This window comes from Artemia sp. Qi Xiang Cuo, chromosome 5 (genome assembly GCF_049724085.1).
Source record: "Artemia sp. Qi Xiang Cuo chromosome 5, ASM4972408v1, whole genome shotgun sequence".
NCBI lineage: Eukaryota > Metazoa > Arthropoda > Branchiopoda > Anostraca > Artemiidae > Artemia > Artemia sp. Qi Xiang Cuo.
Genome location: NC_142798.1, coordinates 32,371,224 through 32,395,862, shown reverse-complemented (window position 1 = coordinate 32,395,862; position 24,639 = coordinate 32,371,224). Strand labels below are relative to the sequence as shown.

Here is a 24,639-nt window from a genome sequence, read left to right as displayed (position 1 = left end):
TAGCTTAGGTAAGCTTATTACCATTATCATGTATAAGAGTCAGGTTGGCCTCAGAGAATATACCTGAAAAATACACTTTTTAGGCTCCAACATCCCATCCCGCAATAAAAGAAATTTCACAATGCGACGTAAAATGAGAAAAGAAATTCAATCTAGATTTACTCTCCTGTAAGTTTGCGAAAATACGAAAATAAATTGAAGTAAACAATGAATTGAAACCTCAAACAAAATTAAGTTACTAAAAATAGTAAAGTATAATGCCGATATGCAACAATTGGATATAGTTCTACTAAAGAAATCTTCTTCACGTCCTTCAATACGTTCTACAAATTTTTTTGGAGATGTCAGTGAATGATTCACTAGTGACATCGTCGGGGCAATTGAAAAATACATGGCGATATTATTTGTATTGAAGTTGTAAATTTCCAAACCTCCACTGCGTGGGTCCACTCAAAAATCTCCATTTTACAATGGCATATACTTCTTGAAGTTTAGTTCACGGTAAGTTAAATCACATTCATTTAACTTTGAGTTGTCGGCACCTTAATTACTGAACATATTTCTAGAAAAGAGTAAAAATTAAATGTTTTAAGTCTTACCAGGGGAACAGTTTTCAACTAGCAGACATTGATTTATTAGAGGAATGTTTTTCATATTTTGGTACTTAAATAAAATTTACAAAAAGTTTATTAGTTGATTTACACATACTATTCAAGTGATACTTCAGCACCTTAGTTTCAATGTTTATAAAGATCAAATACGAATCAATTTTCAAAAGGGTTAATATGTTACGAATTTCTTTTTTATCCATCTCTTTCTCTGCAAAACATTAAATATAAAAATGATCTTTGGGTAGCAAGACCGTATCCAGAAGGGTTAGGGAGTTTGAACCCCTCCACCCCAAAAATGTTTGTTCGACTCGTAAAAACGAAACAAAAATACATATAACCCAATTTTTGATGCGTTTTTAAAAGTTTTTCTATACCCCCCCCCCCTTCACGAATAAAAATCCTGGGTACGACCCTGTTGGGTACGTAATAGTCATTGACTATGTGGATTCAATTTTATTAACTCATCTCTAAGGAAGGGATCTATGTCGAGATATTATTCGTCATTGAAAAAAAAAAAATTACAATTTCAATTGTATTTTCATTATTCAAACTCTAAGAAATACTTTACGTATGTTTAATATTCGGTTTTTGCTTCTAATCTAATAAACTACAAAATATTAAATTGTGCTAGTTTGACATTTATTCATTTGATTAAGTAAGGTAACAATTGAGCTATGGAACATTATGTAAAAACAAAAAACAAAAAAAAAAAAACAATTTTTGAGATTTTTCCTAAACGTTAATATATTTCTTGAGCCAAATATCCCCCTCCGAAAAATAGCCCGAGCTCAGATCTGAACCCTCCAAAACCCCCCAAAAATAGTCAGAGTATGAGGTCAAGAATACCTTATCCTTGAGTGTAATTTTGGCTGGAGAATGTATGAGTTACTTCATTTTCCTGACTTCATTTATAAGATCAGCTGTCAAAGATATTAAGAGAAAGTTGAGAAAAAGATATAATAATATTATTAGATAGCCATTAGATATTATTAGATAGAATATATAGCTCTTATGAAAGTACTAAAAAAGCTTTAGCATAAAGAGCGAGGTATTGCCTAGGGGGCGAACAAAATCAAATACATAATAATTTCTGTTCGTTTTATGTTTTGATATTGCTCCTTACTTTCAGTTGAAAAACTTGCTTTTTTTTCTTTAATTTCTGATCGTTTTTTAAATGATGCTGGGAAATCCAGTGCCCCCTTCATAGCAATGTAACCTTCCCCCATGAAAACTTCCTCTGTGGAAAGATTCTCCCACGTAACCCCCCACCCACTCCCCCCACTACCAGAAAAATTCCCCCCTTAAAACATTTGTATACTTCCCAATACTATATGTAAACATTGGGCTAAGTTCATAACTTGCAGCCCTTCTCCTGAGGATTTTGGGGGATTAATCATCATCAAAGACATAGTTATTATATTTTTCGATCATGTTGAACAAAATGGCTATCTTAAAATTATTATCAGTAGCCCAAATTCTTGTTGTCATTTTGGGATATGCGCAATGCTCCCACTATCCCTGAGTTTTTTGGGGTTTCCCCGAATGATAATTAGGTTCTCCAGAATCTCCTTGAAAATTCACATTCGTAAATACCCAATTATACATGTGGTAAATTTTCGCCATCATTAGTTTTCTGGGAGATTTCGAAGAATCCAATTTCCTTTCGGTGAAACCGTGAGAAATTCGGGGACTACGTATCCAGACACAAATGCTAATTTATGAGGACTTGTCATCAATGCTTCCACTATCCCTAAAATTTTCGGGGTTTCCTCGAAGGAATATTGGCTTATCTAAAACCTCCTCAAAATTAATGTTCTTAGACTAACGAATGTTAAAGCGAAATACAAAACGGCCATTTTTGTTAAGGATAATTTTTGATGTGATTCCAAAGACCTCCATTTTCTTTCGAGGAAAATTGGGGAAACTCCAGCAAATGGGGGGTAATGAAAACTGCTTGTAATGTTACACGCTAAAAGTGATTTCTCTTTGACAAATAACATAGAACAAATAACGAATAATATTCTTTTTTCAGCTAAACATGGTATGCATAAAAGTTAACTTACTCCAGCTGGAGTAACATAATTTGTATCATTATCATTGTTTTTTGCATATTCAATTTCAGTATTCAATGGGACTAGGATACCGACGTTCTTCAATTCTTCATAGTAACTAAAAAAAGAAAAAAATAATAAATGTCCATAAGCATTAATAATACTAGTAGAATAATACAGTTTACAGTTTCACAAAGCAACTCAGACTACCAAATCATATATCGTTGGTGGCTGACAAGAAAACCCCAAGCTTGCAATTTTTTTGAACTATTTAACATGGCAGCGGAAACTATATCACGGTTGCAGTGATAGCTCCAGCCTAATAAAGAGTAATCAACACCCCACAGTAATCTAAAGTTTAAAAACGTGTTTAGAAAAAAATATCTAACGTGAAAAGATTGCCATTATAGCTAATTCAGGAAAAACACAGTAACTATTATTTAGACTAATATTAAGGGTAAAATGTTATTACAAATACCCATTTATAATAAAAAAGATAACGCTAAAACCCCTCAAAAATGGTGTCGGATCGACAACAAAAGTGTACCATTGGAACTTTCATGGTTAAAACCCCTTAAAGAGAATTTAAACCCTGACCTTGAGCGACAAGGAGAACCACTTTTTTGTATGGGAAGCACTGTCTCCTTTTTTTCGTTGCTAGTTGGGCACTGGAATATCATAGAAAGTTGTTTAAAGGCTTATTTGACATCTAATTTTCATATCAACATGTTTTTGTTTATAAATTCAAATTGTTAACTCTATCATAAAGTACCATAGGGCATCCAAAAATGACACTTTGGATGCCACTTCTGTCGTAGAATGACTGAGAAGCATGAAAAGGGTAACATCATGATCTCCATGATCAAAAATCATAAAACCTACATTTTGTAATCCCCCTTTTGTTTATTCCTCCTCCGAACCCCCTTACAATACTTCATAAATCATCTGCCAACTAAAGGAGCTAGCAGCTACAATTCAAAGCTCTTAACCATATCACTGTAGTTTTTTGTAGATTTATATTGGAAAAGAGCATAAAAAAGGCGCATCAAGTGGTAAAACATCTTCGATTTCTCTCTTATTGTTGTAATAAAAGAGAGATTGGGAACAGCAAAAGGTATAGAACAAACACCATTTATAGATTAAAATGATCTAGTGCAGATCCTATGTTGAGGCCATGGTAACTCACGTTTAAACCATTGTTATGAAGATCTTTTTTTAAATAGGTGTCTACTTTCTAGCACCCTAGTAGCAGCAAAGAAAAAAAGAAGACAGTGCGTGCCATGCCAAAAGTGATTTTCCTTGTTGTTCAATGCAGGGGCCTTTAATTATCCTGTACAGGCTTTTCGACCATGGCCAATTCAATTTTGTAATTTTCATTTTTAATGATGTGTTCTCCTAACCTGTTAAAGCCTGAGAAGCCTATGAGTTGTTCAAAATTCTTTGTAGCATTGAAAATTTGCAATAACAATAAGACGAATTTTTGTAAATTATATAAACTACACATCCTAAAATCATTTAATAGGTTATCCTTCAGTTTTCTAAAATCTTTATATATATATATTACTCAGGAAAAAATTTCATAAATAATTGAACTTTTATCTGAAAAGTCATTTTTCCTTTTTCCATGCAGTGATACCGAAATTTCTAACATTATTTCTCAGCTTTCAAGTAGCCGTACAGTTGATGGTTTTGGTTTGAGCTGTAATGTTCTTAAAAAAATTGGTCAGTTTGTTTCTAACCCCATCTCACACATAACTAACCTCTCTCTTTCTTCTGGTGTTTTTCCTCATTTATTTAAGGTTGCTAATGTTGTACCTTTGTTTAAAAAAGGTGATTCATCTCTAATTTCAAATTATAGACCTATTTCTCTCCTTCCTGTAATTTCTAAGGTTGTTGAAAAAGTAGTGTATTGTAGACTCTCTTCATTTGTATTTAGTACTAATACGACTGCAGGTAATTCTCTCATAACTAACCATCAGTATGGCTTTCGTCCCAGTTCCTCTACCTTGCATGCACTTTCAGATGCAACAGAGTTTGTGCGTGTTAATCTTGACAAGGGCTTGTGTGTTTTGGGTCTATTTCTTGACTTTTCAAAGGCATTTGATATGGTCGTTCACTCTGTTCTTTTGTCTAAATTATCTTCATTTGGAGTGCATGGAGTCCCACTTGAATGGTTTAGGTCTTACCTCTCAGGGAGATCTCAGTATGTTTCGGTTAATGGTACTTCTTCCTCTTCCTTGCCCATTGTGAAAGGTGTCCCACAGGGCTCTGTGCTTGGACCACTTTTGTTTTTAATTTATATTAATGATCTTGTTGATGGTCTTCATCCCCTTGTGCACCCTATACTTTTTGCTGATGACAGTAACTTCTTCATTACTGCAGTGGACCTGCCATCTGCCATTTCCCTAGCTCAAGGTCTTCTTGATAAAGTAAAAGATTGGTGCTGGTCAAATGGTATGACTCTCAACAGCCAAAAAAGTGCCATTGTACACTTTAGGACCCCTTATCGTATGAGAGACGCAAGGGAGCCAACCATCCTGACTTATGGGAATGATATTATACCGCAAGCTCCTATAGTGAAATTTCTTGGTGTGTATCTGGACTGTTTTTTTTCTTTTAAACCACATATAACTCATACCCGGTCCCTTGTCCTCCGCCAATCTTCAATGTTATACAGGGTTAACTCATTTCTTCCCCCTGATGTTATGCTTTCTCTTTATTATGCTTTTATTTTTCCTTACCTTTCTTATTGCTGTTCTGTCTGGGGTAATACTAATAAATCTCTTCTCTGCTCACTTCAAAGAGCCCAAAATAGGGCAGTGAAGGCTACTTTTCTTCGTCCTCGTTTTTACCCTTCCTCTGATCTTTATAATGATACTGGAATAGCTCCACTGGATCGTATTGTGGGTAAAAGTTACCTTTATTTAGCACATTCTGCTTTTCTAGGTAGACTCCCACCATCTCTGCAGCAGTTTTTCTTTCTGTCAGGCTCAGGTAGGTACTCTTCTTTTCTACGTAGCTCTTATCGCAGGTTCATTTTACCTAAGCGTTCATCGACAGCAGGTCAGAGGTCTCCTGTTTATCAATCTATTTTACTATGGAACTCCATCCCTTCTGATGTCCCTCTATCTCTTTCTGCAAAGGCACTTTCTCGCTGGGTATTTCCAGTATAGTATTTTCCCCCTTTTTTCTTCATTTTCTGCATTCTATCCACATTTATGTCTTTTTTTTTTCATTCATTATATTTCAAATAATTCTCCTATTTTCTCCTATTATTTCTCCTATTTTCATAAATGTCTCTTATCTAATTTTTTTTTTTTTTTTTTTTTTTTTTTTTTTTTTTTTTTTTTTAGTGCTTTATAATAGTGTCTTATTTGTTTTGTTGGCCCTGTACAAGCTTAGCTTCTTGGGCGTGTTTAAATTTTTAAGTTTGTAATTGTATTGTTTTTTTTAGTATTAATAAATTGATTGATTGATTGATTGATTGATTGATCTGCATCTCCTCAAAGATGTCAAGGATAATATATCCCCTGGACTCTTTATGGCAGCACTATTGTGCTGCCTATGACAAAATTGTGATTTTTAAAAAGCTTATGTTTAGCATCCAATTTTAACAAAAATTCATGTTGACTTCTATAGTTTTTTCACCTAAGTTTTGTACATTTTGTAAACCTTAAAATGAAGAAAAATTAATTAGAAAAATAAAGTTTTTCTTATAAAAATAAAGAGCAAAGCTAAAACTTAAAACAAACGAAAACTAATGCTTCGAAGTTTATGCAATATGGATCTGAAAAACTGTTTCAAATAAACTGGCTCATGATGCTTCCCTGAATTTTTAGAATTCTGAAAAACTAGCACTTTACTGAAAATTAAGCTTGGTTGAGATTTTAAGAGAGTTAAATTGTATAATAAAACTCATTGATGTCATTCCTGACTATTGAGAGCTTTATAAATTAATCCTTTACTTTCTGTAGGCTTCTTAAGAATTTTCTGTTCCTAATCATGTTTGGTTGCATCAGTTTTGTGTTTTCAGTAAAGCACTAGTTTTTCAGAATTTGAAAATAGGGGGAAATATGACTAGCCAGTTTATTAGAAACATTATTTTCAGATATGTTGCAGGGACTGTGAAGAAGAAATTTTGTACGTTTTAAGTTTTGACTGCTCTTTACCTTCTCCAGAAAAACTTTTTTTTTAGATTAATACAGCTAAGATGTTTTGGCTATTCGCTGATGATATGAAATGAATATAGGTAGTGTATGCTTTCGGAAGTGCCACAAGTAATGAATGATCAGGGACACGTTGTAAATTTTATATATTATAGAAACTTCGTTTTTACAGAAATATTCAGGGAAATAGTATACTACTACTACGACCACTACTACTACTAACAACTCACTGCAGCACCAAGCCGCCTGAAGGCAAACACAGCTATGCACGCTCCTCCTCTATCCCAATCTATTCAAAACCTCCTTTTTTACACCCTCACAGGAAGTTCCCATTTCCTTTAAATCTTTCTTTACGACACTCTCCAACCCCAGACGAGGACGACATGCTTCCCGTTTAGCCTCAGACGGTTGGTCGAAAAGGACAGTCTTCGGCAATCTGTCAACCTTCATCTGCACAATGTGCCCTAACCACCTCAACCTTTCTTTCGTTGTCTTTCTAATTATACAAATAGTATAATTATAGTTAAAAGGTCACAGCTGATTGCACCCTAGGTATCTGTTTGATGCATTACATTAATTATACCATAGATGTCCACACAAAAATGCATAGATGTCCAAACAGCTGAAATACAAATAAATGAAATAAATGAATGATCTGTTGCAGAAATCAAGAGGAGCCCCAGAGACTGATTTTCTTGCATTCATATTGACAATATTTTTGGATGACTCCCTAACTATTTCTACAGAAAAAAAAAACTATTGACCTATAAAAAAAACTTGCAAGCAAAAGTAATATAGCAAAAATAAATGGTGATTGAAAGCTTTTTTTTTAATACAGGGAAAGCACTCTCTAATTAGGAAACAACAAAAAACTTGGCACCACTTAGAAATCCAACTGTACAACATGAAAACAGAAACAATACAAAAAAAACTGAGCTTTTACAACAGAGGGAGAGGGAGGGTTCAGATTTTATGAGGCAAAGAGGTATGGAATCTTTTTCTTGGTAAGAGCAGTTCTCAATGTGTCTTCTGTTTGTGCTGGCATGGTGCTGAAAGTATGGGAAATATACATACAGTGTTTGTTGTCATAGCCTATACTTGATCTCTTGCATGTTGCTTTGACTGAATTTTTGTTATATATGATATTTTAATACTCAATAATGGCTGAGCCTTGGATAGAGTGGCAGGGGGGGGGGGTGAATCTATTATTTAGAAAGGAGGAGGTATAAGGATTTTTTCTTTGAAAGAGCAGTATTTTTTGCGTTATTTTAGAACCCTACACTTATTCTCTAAATCGTTTTTTAGCATGTTTTCCTGATATGAACTGTTTTAGCCCTTGATATTACTTTTAGGGTTATACATTAAGAATTCAGACATTACCTTAAATAACCTTAAATCGCACTTACTAGCAGTAGGATGATCCTGTATTCACTGGTCAGTGAAGATTGTGTGCTGATTGATCAGGTGAGTCCCAAAATAATCATCAGGGCTTGTTGCACCATTCTTTGTCAACTGATGTTTTGAATGACTCAATACTGGTAGAAGAGACTGTTACCTGGTCTAACAAGTTCCATAGATTCACCACCTGATTAGAAAAGAATTTGCTACATAACCTTAAGTTGTCCTTGAAGAGACATCTGGTTGTAAGACATTTGGGATAAGTCCTTTATGGTTGAGCAGCTTGAATGCCATAATCATATCCCTTTCTCTTTTGGCAACAAGTCAGTGTGGGTAAATTTAGTTTTTCAAGCCAGGAGGGGTAGGGAATGTTGAAGAAACCTTGGATGCTTTAGTTGTACGCCTCTGAACTGCTTCTAGAGTTTCTTGGCAAGATTTATTAATTATGTTGGCAAAGCACATGTTAAACTTCAGCTTAGGTCGAATTAAACCTTTATTGAGCTTTGAAATAACTGATTGTGAATGACTACTGAAAGTTCTCTTAAATATACCAAGAATCTGACTGGCCTTTGTTCCCACAGTCTGGGCATTTACCTTAAATACCTTAATTCGCACTTCGGACCGAAATAAGGTCCATGCTGGATCTATAATCCAGCATGCAAACTGAACTTATGACTACTGACAACAGGTTGCCTTGTTTTGTCCATTGACTTAATTGAGTACTGGTGTCTTGAATTTTTATTACCAAATTGGATAACCTTGCATTTCTGGACATTGAACTTTAGCTTCCAAACCACTGCCCGTCGAGTAAATGAGTCCAAGTCTGCTTGAATGGATTCTATTTTTACTGAACTTTCAACTGAACCAATTACCTTCGACTCATCTGCATAAAGGCTTATTTTATTTTTGATGTTACAAGATGCATCATTAATGAAAATCACCTTACTCTAATCCCCTTTATCCATTTGAGAGCTTTAAGGTCGTCCGGACCTGTAGTGCTCTTGAGTTGATGACTCCCAGTCGAACCTCCCATGTGTTTTTTTCAACTCTATGTCAAGTTAGTGTTTGAAAGACTGGATGGAAGGAGCGCTGTAAGTAGAGTCCTTCAATTCATTCCACTGGTTAGTTACTCTTCTTGAAAAATGGTGAAGATGAAACTCCACCTCGAAGATGGTGGAGTTTTCTTTTTGGAGTTTATAAGTCAGCATTATATCACTATGCATGCGTATGTAGACAAGGTTAGGTAGCTTGAGGTGCTTGAGATGTTCCTCATATGAACTGGCTTTAGGCTTTTCACTCACTTTGTTGCTCACCTCTGGACATTTTCAATTAGCCAAACATCTTGCCAGTAAGAAGGACCAGCCTGGCACATGCCAAAATCAAGATGGGGTCGAACAAGAGCCCTAAAAAGTTTTATGAATATCGTTGCCTCTTGGCTACTGATGGTCCTTTTTAATAGGCCAAGGATGGAGTTTGCTTGGGAGACAACATGTTGGATGTGGCTGTGAAACCTCAACCCCTTATCAATGATCACACACAGGTCCCTTTCTTCTTCTCTTTTCACTAGATGGTCCCTTATATTAGTGATTGGATTTAAAATTGAATAGGTAGCCATTGGGTTATTATGTCCAAGGTGCAAAGTACAGCATTTGCTTGTATTGAAATGGAGAAGCCAGCCTTAAGTCCAATTCTGTAGCCTGTCTAGACCTTGTTGGAGTTTATGTGGGTTAGCAATGCCAAAAAGTTTGGCATCATCAGCAAACAAATGCATATTGTTATCCACATGATTGGAAATATTGTTGATATACATCAGAAAAAGTATTGGGCCTAATACAGTTCCCTTCAGTACCCCAATCATTACTATGGCCTCATCAGAATAGATTGGCTGGCCACCTGTCTCATATAAACAGACTTTCTGCTTGCAGTAATTAAAATATTAAATAAAGTTGGGCCCAAGACTGTGCCTTGAGGTACTGCACTTCTCACTTCCACAACATCAGAGAGAAATGATTGTCCATTATCCCCAAACACTTTAAGAGCTTGTTTTCTATTACTAAGGAAAAGCATCACCCAGTCAATAATTTCTGAATTAATACTAACAGCTTCAAGCTTAATATGCAGTCGCCTGTGGCACACCTTATCAAATGCTCTAGCAAAGTCTAGCAAAATCATGCCAACTGAGAAACCCTAGTCTATAAGATTGGTGACATATTCATATGCATCAATAAGGTTGGTCTCAACTGATCTAGAAGAACAGAAACCATGCTGGCATAGGGACAACAGCTTATTTTGAGCCAGATGTTGAATGACGGCAGAATTGACTATGCTTTATACAAACAAACAAATAGAACTGATGAAAGAAATATGAGTAAAATAAAGACATAAATAAAAAACAAATTTCAATGTGTATTTCTGTTTTTTCTTTAGAGGGAAGTCATCTTTCTATCAGCATTTTAGCATCTGCAGGTCTCAAAAGCTATAAAAAAAGAAATAAAAGGCAACTGACCTTAAATGCTTGTTAAGATAAGAGGAATGCTGAGTTATATATTGACAACCAAGATCAGCAGTGCAACTATTGTCTTGTGGGGACCTTGATGTTGACATTCGTCCTCCTGTAAACCAAAAACAACATTACAAAGAGATCAATTGATTCCATGGATAAATTGCACTTATACAATCTAGATATTAAACTGCCATAGTAGAAAATATTCGTAAACTAGTAAAGCTTTTGTGAATTTTTTTGTTTTGACAGTAAGGACAAGCAAGATCCCATTTTTAATTTTTATATGGATGAAATTCCTGAACAAATTCACTATTCTACACTCATAATTCTACCAAGTTCTGTAAAGCCATTATGATTAAAATTATCTCAGTCAGATATCATCCTAAGCATTATCCTAATATTTTTTTTTCTGGATTGATTTATCAAAGAGTGAAAACCATCTAATGTCTTTAAGTTAGAATATGTGATCATTCCTTGAAAGTATTAATTAATGCCTAAAAATGATAAGATGATGCATGATTTTTTAATAGAAGGTGGTGAGACATTTGTAAGTAGGCCTAATTGAGTCCATGTTACTTATAGTTCAGATCTGATTTTATAGATTTGTCATTTATTTGTGTTTCTTCCTTGTCAAATATTTGTTTATAAAGCAAAATACATCCAATATGAGAATAAAAAATCAAAACATGCACACTTTTGTACACATGACAAGTCTAAAGCTTAAACCTAGCTTCTGTCTAGTCCCATTAGGGGGAGAGGGTAGAGTGGCTGGAATGCAATTATGACAGCAGTGATTTGTAAAGAGTTCTGGACAAGGGATTAAATAACATATTTGTTTTTTTTTCATACATGATTTCTGTCCAAAAGTGGGCTAAACCTGGAATGGCAGGCTTTAGTCTAGATCTAAATTAGACTACCTTTTATAACTGTGCTACAATACAGCAAACATTTTCTTTATTTTAGGGGTAGTTGTGCCATTTGCCCTCCTCCCCAATCACTAAAAAAGAAAAATACTGATTTGTAAATACTGGTACCTATTTTTGGCATTGGTTTTCAATGAAAATATAAAAAAAACTATTGGTACCGTATTGTTTTATTACTCCCCTCCCCAGAGGCATCACAAGCCAAACTATTTGGAGTGGGAGGGCAATGGATTTTACCAACTGGCAGGGTGTTCCTTCTGACTGATATAGGTGATATGACTGTTAAAAATTATTTTTTTTTTTACTGACCGAGACTGATCTTCTTTTATTGATTTTACATCATATATTTCTATTAGTCTATTTACCAAATAAATAAAAAATTGAGCCAGTAAAATATTGGTACTTCATTCTGCTTTCACTGGCTGGTAACACTGGAGGGAGTTTCCCCTCTCTATATGCAATGCCCTTGACCTCTACTCTCCATAAGGAAACATTATAAGATTCTGTAAACTACTTCTAATTTAAATACTTTATTTTATCATTTCTAAATATAGAAATTTTTATCCCCCCCCCCCTTAATGGACTACAAGCAACTGAACCCCTGTAACTGAACCACCGTGTAATTGAGCCACCGTGCAACTGAACCACCATGCAACTAAACCACCTTGCAACTGAACCCTTTTGTAATTGAACCGTCATGTAATGGAACCCCTGTACAACTGAACTACCATGAAACTGAACCACAGTGCAACTGAACCGCCATGCAACTGAACCATTATGCAATTGAACCACTGAACTTAGTTTATCAGTATTCTCAAAATATGAGGCAATACTATTGGGTAAAACACAAGTTAGAATTTTTACGTGTTCAACCTTGTTGGAATTGTTTGTTTCTTAAAGTAATGATATAAACGCCTGTCAAGATCATTCATAAAAAAGCTTTGTTTTGTTTTGGCCAAAAAAAAGGAGATCTGATGTCACAAACCATTAAAGCAGATTTATTTCTCTTTTTTTTCAGAGGAATCAGACCTTTCTGAATGTTAAGTAATAATCATATGTGTCCAAAATATTTGACCTTTGTGAATCTAGATGGCTTTGAGGAGATTACAGCTAAAAAGGATATGGGAAGATAAAGGATTCTGGTTGCAATCCAGCCTTTTTGTCAACATTCCTGCAGCATGCCCTGAAAGTTTAAACTTCATACCCTTAGGATAATACCCTCAGCTGTTCTTGACACATTGCAGATACATTGTCTTGTAAAACTAGCGGCACATAGTACATATTGATTTAGTTGAAGATGATCCTAAACATTTTATTAACAGTGTGATGGCTGATACCATCAGTCATTGTCAATATTTCTAGTATTTCCTTTTCACAACCAATAAAGGTAAAAATGTTCTTTGATTGTGTTTGGCATTCTCCTAAAGTTTGACATTAATATTCCATTTTTTTTTTATTTAAAGGATCAAACATGCCCTCTTTTCTTGACAAAAAACGCCTTGTATGTTAATCATAGGCAACTTGCATAATTTACAGCCCTTGCACCAGGGGCTAGGGGTAGTGAACCCTGGAGGCATAGTTATTTAACCTTTAAACTGTTTTAAATAACCTGGTCATCTCAAAATTATTGATTGATGTATTTGGGGAAAAGTGGGTGGGGTTGGAAGCCCTCTGATCACTTTTACATCTTAAAAAGTGCGCTGGAACTTTTGATTTCCAGTTGAATGAGCATCCCTCCCAAGTTCATACAAAAATCTTTTCCATAAAAACCGTATGTGTTAACATTGAGTAACTAGCTTAACTTACAGGCCTTGCTCCAGGAGCTGCTGGTGGGATTGTTAACCCCAGAGGCATGGTATTTGAAATTTTGACTATTTTGAACAAACAAACAAACAAATCCTCCTCTTGTCTCTCTCTCTCACTCAGACTAACTGTACTGGCTTTGTCTCCAATTGGCCAATGGCTTGATGGCAACTTGATTTTTGAGCTAATTCTCTTTATCCAACAGCTCAATAAAAGCTGAGATCTTTTGGCATTAAAATGCACCCTTTGAGGTATCTCCCTCTCTCCCTAGCTACAAAACAATCATAGAACCCCATTGCAGAAGTTTAAGTACCTTTTTAAGTTTTGTAATTTGTCCATTGCTTATGGACAGTGTTTGTTATTGGCAAACATATGGATATTTTTTGTGTGGGTGTTTTCTGATGGGGGGGGGGGTCTGGAGGATTTTCTATGAGAGGAACATTTTTGCACAGGGAGGGGGGGGGCAAAACTTACACATAAATTCTCTTTTCCAATTTCCTTAGCACTTCTAAACTAAAAAGTAACAGAACTCAAATAAATATTCAAATTTGGAAAACCATATTTTCCAAGAGGGGGTATTTTCCAGGGTAGGGGGGGGGGGAGGATATAAACACCTAGACCCACAGACAGTGACAGAGCAAAGGGAACCCCTACTAACATGAATAAAAAAGATAAATAAATCTGACTTTAAGAGTTTGAGCTTTGAATTAAAATCAAGTAGTTACAGATGTCAAGCCATACACTAACTGTAGAAAAAGCCAAGACAGATAGTTTAAGTGAGTGAAATGGCAAATATGGCATAAGCCCTTTTTAGGATTGAATAAAAATGATGTCATTTAATTTGTTCATAGATAAGTCTATCTATTTATTTTCTGAGCATTTTTTTTATTAATCATCTTGACAGTCATTTATATTGTGACTTTAAAAAACTTACATGAGATTTCAGTTATACAAGGTTTCAGTTACACAATTGTTCAGTTACTTGGTGGTTCAGTTGCACAGTGGCCCAGCTGGACAGTGATTCAGTTGCATTGGAGTTCAGTTACACAGGGTTTTAGTTCAATGGAGTTGAGTTGCATGGGGGTTGAGTTGCACAAGGGCTCAGTTAAATGGGGGTTCAGTCTCACAGGGGTTAAGTTGCATGGTGGTTCAGTTGCACAGTGGTTCAGTTGCAATGGAACTGCCTAAATTACATACTCAACAAATTTTCAATAGCATAATTTTTGCTTCCTACTGTTCTCACAAGGAAGGTCACCAGAGCAATGTTTGTTTAATCATACTTTGACTCTCTTAATTTATATTACCCTGCTAATCGACCTTCACAGACAGCTTAGAAAATAAATTTGGCAATTGCTATCAAAAGTTGAAGGTAAAGTATAGTGGTACTGTAGTCAAAATACATTAGCTACACTTATTTGGCAAATTATGAAGCAAGAATTGTTTTCTTAGCATGGTTCCTTCCCAATAGCCCTAATTGTAGGCTAAATCTTGGTAAATATATACCAAATCATATTATTGAGTTGTGAATAAAGTGAATACACTGTTTGATGCCTTTTTTTATGCTGATTACAAATATAATAATCATTTCTATTGGAAATTAATTTTAGCCCCCCCCCCTATATATGCCAATTCAGGTTATTTTTCTACATTAGGGGGGGGGGGGGTAAAATTTAAAATTCCCTCCAATTTACATCAGAAACAAAATTTGCCAAAATTTAGAAATATATACCCACAATTGGCATATATAGGGGGGGGGGGGCTAAAATTCATTTCTGATAGAAATAATTATTATATTCGTAATCAGCATAAAAAAGGCATCAAATGGTGTATTTACTTTATTCCTAACTCAATAATATGATTTGGTATATATTTACCTAAATCTTTACCAAAATATCTTCTATTTAAAGATTATGATCTTTCTGTTATTAGTGACAGGTCTACAGCTGAAATAAAGTATAATAAAAGCATTCTGAGCCTCATACCTTTTCTCAATCCTTGTCTAGGAGATAAGACTTTACAAAATAAAAGTTCAAAATAGGGATAAAATCCTTTTTAATAGACAGTGTATAGAAAATCAAAAAAATACCAGATATTTTGGTTACATATACAGTGACCATCATCAGTAGTAAAACTGGACTTTATAGATTGAAATTATCTAAGACTATAGATTTGTAAATATAGGCCTAGGCTATTTCTGCAATTTAGGAGAAGAGCCTCAATATAGCTTGAAATCCTGCCAAAATAACAGGAGTTTTATTTTCAAATTAGAAACAAAAGAGAGATTTTGAACCTGAAATTAAGTTAAAACACTTCAACCAAGGCTAATAATTAAAGACTAGCCTAGGCCAAGACTAACTGAACAAACAAAACTGAATGGTACCTGCACCCTTTGATTTGTCCCACATTGTTATATTAACAAGCTTTTTATTTCTTCTAAGCAAGGCTGCTATCAGGGCACCCGTACATCCACATCCAACAACTAGTACTTGAGACATATTTGGAATAAAATTCACAAAAAAGCGTGCTCGGCAGTTTGAATTCTATTAGAATCAGCGTTGTCACTATGACCAGTTTGTTTTTACTAGTTCTGTGTGAAAAAATTTACTAGATTAGCTTCCGTTTTACTAGATGTTGCCAAAAACTTGAGCGTGTCGCGGCGTTCGCCGCGACACCCGCCTTGGCGGGGGAAAGCCAGTAAATACTTTTGTCATCAAAATGAGAACAAAACTAAAAAGTAGCTCGTGTATATTTTTTTTCTGCTTGTGCGACATCTTTATATGATTTCTTTTGGTCATTCGGCTTATTTGCCTTCAAATATGTAGGAAATGTGTTCCTAGTTATTGATTAGGTCAAAACAGTTCCTTCCAGCCTCCTAATTTTCGACAGGCTCGGCCTTACTCCATAGTTTAACCAACTTTTCTGAAAGTTTTTAGTTTCAGTATATACTTACAACTAGGTTTCACAAAAATTTCAGGTACACAAAAAAAAAAAACGACCAAAAAAATGAAATTCAAAATAAAAAACAAATAATAATAAAGCCCGATTCGACAGACCAAGTTCGACTTTTTCAAAGCTTAACCGCCGGTCCTGCACCCTCTTCTGTTTCCCAGGGACCGGGTTCGTTCGCGTTCATCTTCCATTTTCTGCATCTATCAATCAGAGGGGGCGGAATCTCCCTCTCCGAAACACATCTTGTGTTTCTGCGGCAGAGCTGCTTGGAGTGCATGAGAGCTCCAACTGTGTCGATATTTAATCGGTTTCGCCCAGTCGTCTTGATAATATTTAAACTGGAAAACTGCCACTCTGCACCGGCTGAAGCATGCGGCAAAGCACAGAGGGTCAACATAAACTTGGAGAGCACTCGGAACATGGCCTTCCCGCTACCATCTTTCAGTTTGGTAAGCCTCTTCCAGAATGTAGGAGGACACTCTAAATCTGATTCTGATACTATTTCTGAAATAAATTCACTTCGGATTTACATTTTCTTGTACTCACTATTAAGGGGCTCCAGCATCTTCATCCTCTCCCCTTCCGTTCTGCAGTCTCTAATAGCAACATGTTTAAACCTCTGCAGAAGAGGGAAAAGTGACATAGTTTCGTGGCTCATAGCTTTTAGTGGATCTAGAAGTTCTAAAGATCTAAGAACAGGGTCATCCAGTCTTATCCTAGTACGGATTTCCTTAGCAAGTTCAATAAGATAAGCAAGGCAGGCTTTTCAAATAGCTTGCACCCAGTGAAGTCAGTCTTCCACTGACAGGGTTTCAAAGTGAAACTTGGTATTCATCCCTAATCTAACATTTTCAAGTTTTAAAAAGTTTTCAGGACTGCTCACGTTCAAAAAGGTAAAGTTGCCTTTGAGCTTCTCAGGACGAAGGAAACACTGCAGAGTGGACAAGTAAAGCTCGCGGGTATGTCTCAAAAGGCAATGAATCCTTGTTGCGCGTGACCGGAACTCAAGGTCGAACTTGTTGATCTTTGCCAGTATATACAAGAGGAAGTACAAGTAGGCCTTATTCACGCCTATATCCATCGTATATAGCAGCTTTTTGGCTTTATCCCTTATCGAGCTGTCCGACGATGTTAGGGACAAGTCTGTCAGATACAAATGTAAGGCTGGCCACTGTTCAAGTAATCTGTTAATTCCGGCTTCAAGCGACAACCAGCGCGTGCCGCTTATCTGCAGAAGTCAGTTGTTGGCAATTTCACAAAACTCCTGGAAAACCTTCAGTTCCATCTGTTTCTTAGGGCTTGCGCTTATGAAGTTGATGAGATCCTTCACGAAAGTTTCGACCTCAGCAGGTAGGTGCTTTGTTGCAGCCGAAGTACACAATGGAACAGTATGGAAAGTGCAACCAAGGACAAACACCTGTGGATTTCCACGCAACAGCAGGGCTGCAGGGCCGTTTTTACGCCCTATATTGACTGAGGTGTTATCAAGACCAAGTCCAGTCATATTTTCTAATGGAACGTCAGCTTTCTTAAAGTACTTCGTCAGAAGATTCTTTTGCCCACTTGCAGTTGCGTCGTCTACCTTTAGTAGTACCAGGAATTCTTCCCTCACGGTATTCCCACTGTCTACATACTTCACAGTAACAACTAGGGACTTTGTATCTGATCTATCTGTGCTTTCGTCGGCGATTATTGAAAAAAAAGTTCTTCTGAAGAAAAGATGCTAAAGCGTCCTCGCCATGAAGTCCTATAACATTTTTAATGATGCCAGTCAATGTAATTTGCTTCATTCCAACATGCTTGGCTGTAGCTGAATCCTCAAAAGACTTTTTCAAAACGGGAATGAGAGCATCAATTTTTGTCAAAGGAATATCTTCAGCTGCATCCAATGCTGCAAGGCGTAATTCAGCAGCTGACCCCATCCTATCACTGTTCTCTTTTTCCTGCGTTTGCTCGTTTCCAACTGCTCCCTCAACTGTCAGTTGTCCCAATGCTGCTTTTACGTTCTTCTTATGAAGCTCACTAGTTGCATGATTCTTCATGACAGTCAAGCTTCCCGTCAGTTTTTGCTGACAGTATCTGCAATAGGCCTTTTTGCTTCCGTCTGTTGATTGAATAAGGAAAGGGTTCAGCACTGAATCAGTCAACCACTCTGGTCGAAACTTCTGTGCATAGTGCATGTTCTTAGACTTGTGACCAACACCTTCGCACGAGTCTCTGAGTCCTCAGCCAGATCGATTGTGGTAGATGTAGATGCAATTTCATCGGATACCTGCAAAACACTGCTTTCTAAAATTTCTATTGATTCTTGAACACAGTCCAGCCCAGTTTGATAATAGTGCTGATTAGCAAGATTAGCTATCCCTATAGTGTAGGGTGCCTGATAGAACCAGAATAGACAATAAAAAATGAGTTTTTCATATCCTGTATCTACTGGGCAGCATTTCTGTAACCTTACAGGACATGTTACTGAATAACATAGATTGAGAAATGAGTTGTTTTTGGTTAATTTCAAATATAGGATGATAATGAGATATTTAGGAAATAATCATACCATTTGACAAAGAGTTTAATGCAGTATCCAAATATAGCAATCATTTCCAGTGGAAACTCATCCTCTAGATTCTATAAATCAAGCTTTTAAGGGGTACTGAGGGATTCAAGGGTGGGCTGCAGGGTTGTAGGTGTGGTGGCCTAGACCCTGAACTCCAAGTAAGCCAAAAACTAAACTGAAAATAGGCTTTACTATCTGAAAATCTAGAAACCCCAGGCTTTTTAAAATTCCTGGAATTAATTTCCACCAGAAATGATTGTTATATTTGGATAGAGGATTGAATTTGGTAAAATTCTGCTTTGGCTACTTTTGGCTGCCTTGGAAAGGCATTATGTTAGAAAAATGAAACTTTCAGGGTTGGGTCTACAGGCTAAAGTATGTCCGGGAAGGTATTTTGAAGTACTTACCTCTACTCCTTCTCTCTCTAGAGGATCCTGAAATTTGCCCACATGGCAGGTGTGTACCCATTGAAATTTTTGACAAAACAACATTTTACCTTAATTTACAATTATCAGTTTCTTTTCTCTGGCTTTAGCTCTGAAAATGCAATTTAAGTTATTTGAGTAGAATTTTAAGCCATATCAATGTTTTTTTTCAAAATTTAGAAAATGTATTTGCATATCTTTAAAACCTTATAAATCGGGATTGAGCAAAGTTGTGAAGCTGAAAACAGTTTTGCTGTAATTCATTTAAGCAGAAGATCTATTTTGCAAGGTTTCACTTCTACTACTACTACTACTACTACTAATAACTCACCGCAGCACCAAGCCGCCTGAGGCCAACACAGCTACGCACGCTCCTCCTCCATCCCAATCTACTCAAAACCTCCCTCTTTATACCCTCCTAGGAAGTTCCCATTTTCCTTAAATCTTTCTTTATGACGTCCTCCCACCCCAGACGGGGACGACCTGCTTTCTGTTTAGCCCTAGATGGTTGGCCGAAAAGAACAATCTTCGGCAATCTGTCATCCTTCATCCGAACAACATGCCCTAACCACCTCAACCTTTCTTTCATTATAGACATAGAAAGCGGTATTGAACCACATTTTTCGTATAGCCTATTGTTTGAAATACGGTCAGTCAGCCGGGTACCCAGAACAATCCTTTACTCACAGATTTTTAAAAGTCATCAAAGGTCAGGACCCTCTAGAGGGAGGAATGGAGGTAGGTACTTCAAAATACCTTACCGGGAAATATTTTAGCCTGTAGACCCATCCCTGAAAGGGAGCATTACAAGGAAATACAACTAGCCTAGAGGAGACTTAAGAGAAGGATAAGCACAAAGGTGTCACTCCAAAAACGTTTAAAAGGCATTCAGCCTACAAACATGAAGCCTTTGCTCAACATACCTTTCATCACTTATTACCTAATTATAAAATGAAAAATTCAGATCCAATAAGTCCAGATCTTGATTAAAAAAAAACAGATTTCAAAAGTGTTGAATTTCACACCAAAGGACTTGAGCAGTTTGTCGTGTTTTGGGACCACAGAATAAATGTCATAGGGACAGTAGGACAACAGTCAACACAACAAAATGCTTTCAGATGAGGGCAAAAAATTTACTAGATTTTGGCAAAAATTTACTATATTTGTTCGATTTTACTAGATCTGACCCCCATTTTACTAGATTTACAAGGTGGATATGCTTTTTACAAGATCTAATAAAATTTTACAAGGGGTGACAACCCTGATTGGAATCTGAATCTGGATTCTGGAATCTGGACGTTCCAGATTCCTATTTTTCAATGCCTTTAGGCCACTCTTAGAGTCCGAACAAATTCTATAGGTCCTCTTCCCTGAGGACTTGAGAGGCTTTCCTTCTTCTGAATCAAACTGACATATTTCACTATAGTGTATTTATTCGGTTAATGTCTTTTATGAACTTGAATATTAATTTGAGACCTTCACTAAAGTCTTTTGAAGATCTTTCACTACTTAGTAAATCGTCTGGTACCACTATTCTTCTTTCCTTCATGAACTTCCTTATTTGTTTTCTTTTTTCCTCCGTTCTCAGACACTGAAACAACATATGATTCATCGTCTCCTCTTCACCGCAATATGTACATTTTCCATCTTCACCGTAAAATCTAGCTCTATATACTTGTGTTGCTGCATGTCCTGATCTTACTCTAAATATTGTTTTTGCTTCCGACTTAGTTAGATCAACCATACACTGCTTTATGAAATCGTTCGTCTTTCTTGTCCACTATGTATCTATTCATTGAAAATGCTTTAATGTCTTCGAATGCCTTTTCAATTAATAGCTTTATAATTTCAGATATTCTATTTACAATCTTTGTAGTAATAGTTTCCAAGACACGACCATCTCCTTCCGCTGCACTTTTCGTCACTTCCTCCGCTAATTCATTTTCCTCTATATCTGCATACCCTGGCACCCACTCAAGCACGATTTCGATTCCTTTTTCCAGTACTTTTTGTATTTCACTGTGGCAATAAATAATTTCTCCAGCAACCGATTGAGACATATAACTATTTTTCAATGCCTCTAGGCCACTCTTAGAGTCCAAAGAATTCTATAGGTTTCCCAATTAGCCCGTTCTCATTCACATATCTCACAGCTTCAGCGATAGCTAATACTTCAGCTTGATATACTGTTGTTGAAGAGTCGAACTGGATCATATTCCTCACATTCCTTGAAGGAATGACAAAAGCCACTCCAACTTTTTGATCTTTCTTGGATGCATCCGTAAATATATCTACTGCTTGGCCATATTTTAAATCTTTCGACATTCGAAAGGACTTCGCCACATCAAGACCGTCCCATATTTCAAACTTAGTTTCAAAAGGGAATGTTCTAGCTTTCCATTGCGGGACAATCTCCAGATTCAGCACTCTCAGCATTTCCGTTAGACTGCACTCGTTTGTGAACCGTTCCATAATTTCCTTGGCTCTTACTAATCCATGCATCTTTCTGCTTGAACACAATAATTTTCCTTCTTTAAGAAGCCTGGATTTAATCGGATTAGATTTGTCTGCAGTCCACATCTTTCTCAAAAATTTTAAAGCTATAATTTCTCTCCTAGCAGCAAGATTAACAAGTCCACTTTCGGATAAAATAAATGACCTTGGGGTGGTTTTTCTTGCAGAAAAAACTATTCTTATCGGACTGTATTGAATTGTCTCTAACTCTTCCAGTAATGACTTACTGCCTGCGCAGCATATCAGGCTACCATATTCCATCTTAGGTCTTATGTATTTTAGATAAAATTCTACCATGAATTGTGGTTTTGGACCAAAACTAGCACCAGAAAGCATCTTCATAATATTTATCCGTCTTTCGCATGCTGTCTTCAAAGTTTTTATATGGGGTTTGAAAGTTAGGTTTTTATCAAAAGTAACACCAAGCCACTTAAATTCATTTACAAATTCTATTTGCACGCGGTTCAGCATTAACTTAGGTATTGAAAAATTCCTTTTCCTGGTTATCAGCATTGCTTTGGTTTTCTGAGTGGAAAATTTAACACAGTTTTCTCCTGCCCATATTTCCAACGAGTTAAGTGTTTCTTGAATAGTCTTTTGTCCTTCTTCTATGCTATTGGTGATAGCCCATAGACCATTATCATCAGCAAATATTCCAGCTCTGTCACCACCATTGTCCAACGGGATTTCAAACTCCCTAATATTATAATAATCAGGCCCCAAAGCCGAGCCTTGAGGGCCTCTACGCCTCAATATTCTCCTCGCTGATGTTGCTTTTCCTATCTTCATATTTACTTCTCTTTTCATTAGAAAACCATGTGAAAAAGCAAGTAAACGTCCTTTAATCTTCGCGTCTAGCACCCCTTCCAATATTTGTCTGTGAACCATGTTGTCAAATGCCATTTTCACATCAAGGAATACTGCTATTAAGAACTTCTAATTTTCCAAAGCAAACACTACGTCATTTATCCAAAACTTCTGAGGCAGATATTTGTTTTCGAAAGCCGCACTGAATATCCTTTAATATCTATGCTTTCTCTAATGCCCAATTTAGTCTGACTTTCACTAATCTCTCGTAGACTTTACCTAATACCGGAAGAAGAGTTATCATTTTGTAGTTTTCCAATGTGGTTGAATCTTTTCCTTGTTTTGGGATCATAGTGACTATTCCATCTTTCCATATTTTCGGGAAACATCCTTTGTCCCAAACAATATTCATGATGTGTAATAATACACTTATCCATCTCTCATCCAACTGTTTGACATATTGAGGATAAATTCCATCGTTTCCTGGTGCTGTTTGTGGCAGTTTTCCAAGCACTCTTTTCAATTCACCAAATGTAAATGATTTGTCGTATTCTTCTTCATTACCTTTCTCACTTAGTCTCTTTGCTTTGGCAATTATTTGTGCTTCCTGGTTACTAAATTCATCTTGATTGCCTATTACAGACTCCACATATTCTGCTGCTCTATCCACCTTCTCTTGATCTTCAGTAACTGTCACACCATCTACAATCAAAAGACTGTTCTCAATATTTTCAGTCGTACCATTAATTACATTTTTTACCTTACGGTAAAATCGATTTGGGGGCTCACTTAAATAAAAGCTTTCTAAAAAATTTTCAACAGATGTTTTATGTTTTTCAATTATTTTCTTTATAAATGTGTAATATATTCTTCGAAACGACTTGTAATTTTCAAAATTTGGGAATAGGTTATAAATTTTCCCTGCTTTGACTAACTCTCTTTTTGCCACAGTACAGTCTTCATTCAACCATAGACTAAATTTATGTCCTTTTTGTCTTAACCATACTGCAAGATAACCATACTGCAAGAATTGTAAAATCCTTTTTATATTGGCACCATATTGGCACGATAACCATACTGCAAGAATTGTAAAACATGTGGGCCCTCTTCCCTGCAAAAGCAAATTTATCCTTCATATCAGAAAAGATCTGTTATAGTAAGGTCGTCAGACCAAATTAGACTTCCGTACTCTGTGGTAGCAGCAATAATTCCCAATTCAGAATTAGCTTAAAGACTTACAGCAACACCAAATCACTCCAAACCTAACCTGTCGAAAGAGAGTGAGTCAACCTCACAACAGAGATTTGGAAAGCAGCAGAGGCGGTCATCAAAAACAGCAAATATATGGCATTACACCTCTACCATCAACACAACAAACACAAAAAAAGACACACAATCTTCTCAGCACAGACCACAGGCAGCCTCAGGGTCAAGAGAGTTGGAAAAAATTACAACTTATTTAACAATTAGCCATCTGATTCAATCCAGTGGAGAAATGCAGCAAGTGAAGGCAATTATGACTGGGAAAACTATCACAGCACTTCTTGGCCCAACCATTTGGGCTTCTGCAACTGCTGAACTTCAGCTCCTGAAAAGTGCGATAGCCATCCTCGTTTCGTCCCAAAAATCTGAAAACGAAGAGGCAGACGGAAAAGATTTTGTAAGCCTGAAGAAAGTTAGCAAAGGGAAAAAAGCACCTCCTACCCAGACTAGTCGAAAACAGCAAGCAGATAGAGAAATGGAAGACAATCTCCTCTCCTTTGCAAGTGACAGTGATACAATTAATATGGCAAATCTAGATGGAAATGATGGACCTTAATACACTGAAAATCCTCCAATGGAATATGATTTCCTTAAATTCAACTAAGCTTCTAGATTTAGAAAATTGGCTAAGCACAAATAATGCCGACATTGTATGTCTGCAAGAAACAAATC

General features: G+C 36.3%; 1 protein-coding gene across 1 annotated transcript in view; it reads right to left on the bottom strand.

The window, feature by feature from the left end:
- The window catches only part of LOC148952039 (renalase-like), a 34,496-nt gene extending 18,508 nt beyond the window's left edge, over window positions 1–15,988 (bottom strand). The window contains exons 1-3 of the mRNA XM_089089495.1: window positions 15,836–15,988; window positions 10,733–10,838; window positions 2,675–2,780 (exon numbers count right to left, since the gene is read on the bottom strand). Of these exons, the coding sequence (XP_088945621.1) occupies window positions 2,675–2,780; window positions 10,733–10,838; window positions 15,836–15,950 (327 nt within the window). The 5' untranslated portion in view covers window positions 15,951–15,988. The remainder of the gene's footprint in view (window positions 1–2,674; window positions 2,781–10,732; window positions 10,839–15,835) is intronic.
- Between the last annotated feature and the right edge of the window lie 8,651 nt (window positions 15,989–24,639).